The sequence below is a fragment of the Syzygium oleosum genome, unplaced genomic scaffold (genome assembly GCF_021117445.2).
Source record: "Syzygium oleosum isolate NSW1041296 unplaced genomic scaffold, Sole_v2.1 Sole_v2.13, whole genome shotgun sequence".
Classification (NCBI taxonomy): Eukaryota; Viridiplantae; Streptophyta; class Magnoliopsida; order Myrtales; family Myrtaceae; genus Syzygium; species Syzygium oleosum.
Window position 1 is genome coordinate 706,600 of NW_026607497.1, and position 6,000 is coordinate 712,599.

The 6,000-nt window shown below is 39.2% G+C and overlaps 1 protein-coding gene across 1 annotated transcript; it reads left to right on the plus strand.

Moving 5' to 3' along the window:
• Nucleotides 1-2,099: 2,099 nt before the first annotated feature.
• On the plus strand, nucleotides 2,100-5,605 carry LOC115669369 (cytochrome P450 72A397-like). The gene is made up of 5 exons (XM_056317104.1): nucleotides 2,100-2,473; nucleotides 3,526-3,743; nucleotides 3,847-4,091; nucleotides 4,195-4,558; nucleotides 5,000-5,605. The coding sequence occupies exons 1-5, from the start codon at nucleotides 2,197-2,199 to the stop codon at nucleotides 5,426-5,428; spliced, it is 1,533 nt and encodes a 510-aa protein (XP_056173079.1). The 5' UTR covers nucleotides 2,100-2,196; the 3' UTR covers nucleotides 5,429-5,605.
• The last annotated feature ends 395 nt before the right edge of the window (nucleotides 5,606-6,000 follow it).

Sequence of the window (6,000 nt, forward strand, 5' to 3'; positions counted from 1 at the left end):
TCTTTAACCCAGAATTTTGCAAAAGGTGCCATAATAATGTTAGGAGAAAGTAGGGTTCGGAGAAAGCAGCCATGATGGTTGGGCTTCCCAGCTCTTTTGGGGTCATGATATATGGAAAGTTATCTCTAATCTTATACGACAATGCAAAATAATTTGCTTCAAGGTGATGCGTGAAAATATTGAAGTCCTCATTTTTAGATATCTTAAAATCTGGACTTTTTATATTGAATGTGCTTATCTAGAATTATCGAGGCATTCATATTAGGCCTACTTTTTATACGAAAAAAGAGCAATAGCTAACATAATCCTCGGTCCGTCATAATCTGGAATGATCACAATTCTACCATTTTATGTAGCGAGTAATGCTAGAGGTACCAAAAGTCACACACTAAATAGATCTATGAAATTACATAGAAAATAATAAGTGACCATTTAAGTTAGTGGATCCATTTAAGGACTCTAACATTTTATTTTACAATAACAAGAAAAAGATGGTTAGTTTTGGCAATAGGGGAGTTTGTCATTTATTATACCAATCGTAGGTGTGACCTAAATTTCAATTTTTCAACAAAAACTTAATTACAAGTTGCAAAATAGATAATCCCTACAGCTAATAATTAGACAAACTCATAATTCTCGTAAGGCTGGCTACGGAAATTAAATCTAAATCCACAAAAAAGAAAAAAAAAAGACTCCTATGCGTTTCTCTTTGCACTGTATGACCTTGCTTCGGATAGAAGACATTAGTTTGCTTGGAGGTCAAGTTCTCGATTTCTTCTTTGACCTTTAATTACTTGGCATGCGATTAGCACCCGAGCACACGTCAGAAGGGTAGAAAAGAGAGAAGAAAAGCAATTATTAATGATCAATTGGACTCAAATTTCTCGTAGATTATTCAAAAGCTTTTGGGATAAGAATTTTACCATCTAAATTAAGGTTAATGATGGTTTTGTGTATGTGGATTAGGGGCGTAGGGCTGTACATCTTTGATTTTGCTCGTCGCTAAATGCAAACAATTCCATGATTAATTCTCTAAGTTTTGTATATTTACAATTTATGATGCACGGACTTTTTCACCATTTATGTATCAATCCTTTGAAAATCATATTTGTAGATAAATTTGGAAAGAAATATGGGCACTCGACAACAAATCGATTAGCAACATATTAAACACATCCATTAGTAACATATTAAACAAGATTTAAGTCAATATTCAATGCAGACACATTCCTAGTCAGAGGCCACATGGGGAGATGCAACGTGGAAAAAGGCAATTTGATAACTTCAAAGAGTATTACCTTGAAATCGACGAGGATGAGTCTTATGGAAAGAACCATGAAATTGCATTAACTGCCAGAAGGAATCTCACCTTGTCTAGTGATTTGCTCCCATGGCAATCCCTTTGAACCAATAATCAGAAATAAAATATCGTCTCCAATGGCATGAGGATTTCTTAGAATATGTGTAATATAGTAACTTATTTCCAATAATATATTAATATTAACTAAGGAAGTTTAGTAAATATCATGCTAAAAACGTTTTAAGAAAAGCTCTTCTTTATGCGTTTGCAAAACCAAGTTAGTTTAACGTATTCGATGCACGTATACAACGCATGAACAAGGAACTCGCACGTACAACAATGACTCCATGCCTTTATCTTCGCTTCCATCCCCAGAACGAGCTAAAGTTGCAGGCAAAGAGCGAACAAAAGCTAGAAATTATTACGTACATTAGGAGATGATGAACTGTTGATAATCAAACACTATTGCAAAAAATTATTTATTAGTTACAACGTACAAGTATTTCGAATTTGATACAACACTTGTCAAAGGCTTTTTACACCATCACGATGCACAAACACGCACCATTTTCAATATTCTGTATTTGATATAAATATGTATGCTATACTCATTCTCTAATTTTGAGCAGTGAATAGTCTTTTGTTCTCTTTATTTTGGATGTCCTTCTCGTTTTCTTTCATTTTCTTTGTCCATTTGTGGTCCCAGTCAAAAAGCTTCTTCGCCAACACACATGGCTGTGTATGGGCTATGGCTATATAAACACGACACCTCACAATCGCCCTCTCCCAACATTGTCAAACCATCATATCTCTCTCTCTCTCTCTCTCTCTCACACACACACACAGACACACAGACCCATATACACACAAATAGATACACACACAAAGAAGAAAATATGGAGGTTTCAATACAATCAATTGCACTTGCGACGGTTCTGGCCGTCCTGACCACATGGACATGGAGGGTGGTGAACTGGGTGTGGCTGAGGCCGAAGAGGCTCGAGAGGCTCCTGAGACAGCAAGGCCTCTCCAGCAAACCCTACACCTTCCTGTTCGGAGACCTCAAGGAGAACTCACGGTTGCTCAAGGAAGCCAATTCCAAGCCCATCGCCGTCTCCGACGACATCAGTCCTCGTGTCTTGCCTTTCTGGCATCAATCCTTCCAAACCTATGGTATGCACATCTTCATAGTATCTATTTGTGTGGCACTTGTATTTTCTTATTCATTAACACTCACTTGTTTTCAGACCTTTGGTCGATGCTGTTTTTATGAAGTTTTAGGACATTTGAATTTACTGTCCCTCTCTATTGGAAATTCATGCCTCCCACTTTGAATTTTGGCCACCAAAGATGTTAATACATCTCAAGTCTTTTAGATAATTGCTTATTTTAATATGCACACAATATGGGCATTTTGCCATACAAAAGCGAACATTAAATAAAACTCGCATGTGATAATGTTGTTTAACATTAAAATTCTTACCCGGCCATTTAAAAAGATATTTCAATATAGATCGATGAATGATTGATATGTACAAACGCTAGACTATGTGACTGATGTGACATGGCATATAAATTCAAGTCATACCGATTGAAGAATCGTGGAAGTAACATGTTTTGAGGGAGTCAAAGTCATTGTCAAAGGGCAGAGCCCATCCCATACACAGCAATCGCGATGAGCACAACACCCATTGATTTCTGGGAATAATTACCAAAAAAAAGTACTAAATAAACAGTTCAATTTGACCAATTTAATTTTAAACCTTTTGACAATTTACCAATATACTCTTTCTAGTCAATTTTGGCAATAAACTACTGATGTAGACGCCAGACATCTGAGATGACATGGCTAGAACTGACATGAAAAATGTTTACAATTTTTCTGAAATTTTTTATGTGGTGACGCCCTCGCTAGCCCTAGGCGAGGTGTCCGGGCCCTCGCCTATGGTCGGCGACCTTTGCTGGCCATCGTCGAGGCTCTAGATTGGCAGAGGGAAATAAGAAAAAAAAAGGAAAAAGAAAAGAAAAGAAAAGGGAAAAAAGGAAAAAATTCAGAAAAATAAAAAAAATTACAAAAATTATCCATATCAACGCCAATAGTGTCTCGGGCTAAAAATTTTCCACTAGCGATATGAATTAAATCATGCAATTATATGCATTAAAAAAACAGCTGTAAATGTATTTCATTTGGTAATGTGGCTCTTGTTTTGCTGGATGCATTGCAGGCAAGGACTCGTTCATGTGGATGGGCCCGACACCGAGAGTAAACATAACGAACCCCGAACAACTTAAGGAGATCTTCTCCAAGATAAACGACTATCCCAAGCCAGCCTTCAATCCCCTGGTGAAGTTGCTCGCGGATGGACTCGCGAACCATGAGGGCGAGAAATGGGCTCGGCACCGGAAGATCATCAATCCAGCATTCCACATGGAGAAGTTGAAGGTACATGAAACTATTGTCTGGTCAAATGAATTGAACCACACACATTGATGCCTCAGGATTTTTCTTTTAATTCCTTCTTTGCATTGGTCTGTTGTTCTTGCAGCTTATGTTGCCCGCATTTTATTCAAGTTGCACTGAAATGGTTGGTAGATGGGAAAAATTGGTATCAGTAAAGAGATCCTGTGAGATCGACGCGTGGGTCGACCTTCAAAATTTGACCCGTGACGTGATATCTCGAACAGCATTTGGCAGTAGCTTCGAAGAAGGCAAAAAGATCTTCAAACTTCAGGAGGAACAAGCCCGGCTTGCACTTATAGCCCTTCAATCGGTTTACATCCCCGGCTGGAGGTAAAATCTTTCATCATCCATAAGCTAATTGAATCTAAATGAGCTTCTGGCTTACAATCATGGCATTCTAAAAAGTCCAACTATTTGATTCAATGTTTCGCAGGTTTGTGCCAACTAATATGAATAGGAGGATGAAGAACATAGATAAGGACGTGCAGGGTCTACTCATGAACATCATTCGCAGACGAGAGAAAGCAATGAGGGCAGGGGTAGGTGCTAGCAATGATCTGCTGGGGCTGTTGCTGGAGTCAAACATGAAAGTGAATGTCGGGATGAGCATTCACGACGTGATCGAGGAGTGCAAGCTTGTCTACTTCGCCGGACAAGAGACCACTTCGGTCTTGCTGGTTTGGACCATGGTCTTGTTGAGTGTGCACTCGTATTGGCAAGCACGAGCTAGGGAGGAAGTCCTCCAAATCTTTGGAAGCAGAAAACCTGACCTTGACGGGTTAAGCCACCTCAAGATTGTAAGTTCAATGCTCTTTTCCTCTTTTGTTGAGAGCGGGACTCATAATAGGTCCAATATGAAGATTTCTTCATGAGCAATTTTTATCACATGACACATGATAATCATTCTACAATTACTAGATGCGCATTTGCAATCCTTAGTAGACGAAACATTTTTTTAAAAATAATGGTATCCTATGAAGATGAACACGACAATGAATTGACACGAGCGTTATCTTCGCACCCTTTGATTGAACTTGGATTTCCCTTTAAGACAAGAACCTGATTTTTCGGACCATAGCCTCAAACCCTTTTTACTGGATAAATTAATCTCTATTTCATTCTCTTCGTGGATATTGATTTCATTGTAGTAGTCAATCTCTGGCATCATAATCATACATAGATGCTCCTAAATACACATCTCTACCATATGACTTCTTCTATGGATTTGTCGCGATAAGGTCACAATGATCTTGAATGAGGTCCTGAGGCTATACCCTCCGGTGATGGAGCTGGCACGGAGGGTTGACAAGGAAACAAAACTCGGGAAGCTGACCATACCCCGGGGAGTCGAGCTCGCAGTGTCGACTCTCCTCATCCACCATGATAAAGAACTGTGGGGCGAGGATGCTGATGAGTTCAAGCCAGAGAGGTTCGCCGAGGGAGTCTCCAAGGCCACCAAGAACCAAGTCTCCTTTCTCCCATTCGGATGGGGCCCTCGTATATGCATCGGCCAGAATTTCGCTATGATAGAGGCAAAGATGGCGCTCGCCATGATACTTCAGAAATTCACATTCGAGCTCTCTCCATCTTATGCGCATGCTCCTTTCAATGTCATCACCCTCCAGCCACAGTATGGTGCTCAGGTGATCTTGCGCAAGGCAAATTAAAAGTTACAGATCAGGGTGACGAGTTGCGTAGACAAAAAAGTGCATAGAAATAATGAAATTATACACCATTTTCCAAGTTTATGCATTGTTGTTTCTTCACTTTTGAGAACAGAAATTTAGTGTTTGTAAACGTAATCAAATGGCCTCTTAACTAAGTGACCGGTTATTTTTAGTTTCGTAACAGCAAGCCGTTGGATGTATCTGAATCTTCCTTTCAGGAAAACGTCAGTAGAAGATAAGGCATGCCTTGTCTTAGTGCTATAATAAACCCATTTATTTCTATTCTGATACTGATATGGTCAATGACCAGTAAAGATGGCATTTTATTAGCCCCCTTCTTCAGATGAAAACGTACACTGGAAGATAGTTCTCCACAAATGAGATGAAAAGACCACAGCGGCTTTATTTGTGCAAGGGACATTTCTTCAACTGCTTGGTCCAAAGCAAATAGAGCTATTGCCGCTAGTTTTTTTGGGTGAGTTTTGGAATGCTTTGCCTTTAAACTAGGGCATTGAGGCAAAGAAACTTGAGTCGAAGAGCTTTTATTAAAAGCAAAAAGTGCTTTAATGTGT

Bases quoted from the DNA above. Each gene is read 5' to 3' on its own strand.
- LOC115669369 (XM_056317104.1), top strand. From the start codon at position 2,197: ATGGAGGTTTCAATACAATCAATTGCACTTGCGACGGTTCTGGCCGTC. The intron at 3,744-3,846 runs GTACATGAAACT...TTGTTCTTGCAG, and splicing joins TCCACATGGAGAAGTTGAAG to CTTATGTTGCCCGCATTTTA. The intron at 4,559-4,999 runs GTAAGTTCAATG...TGTCGCGATAAG, and splicing joins GGTTAAGCCACCTCAAGATT to GTCACAATGATCTTGAATGA.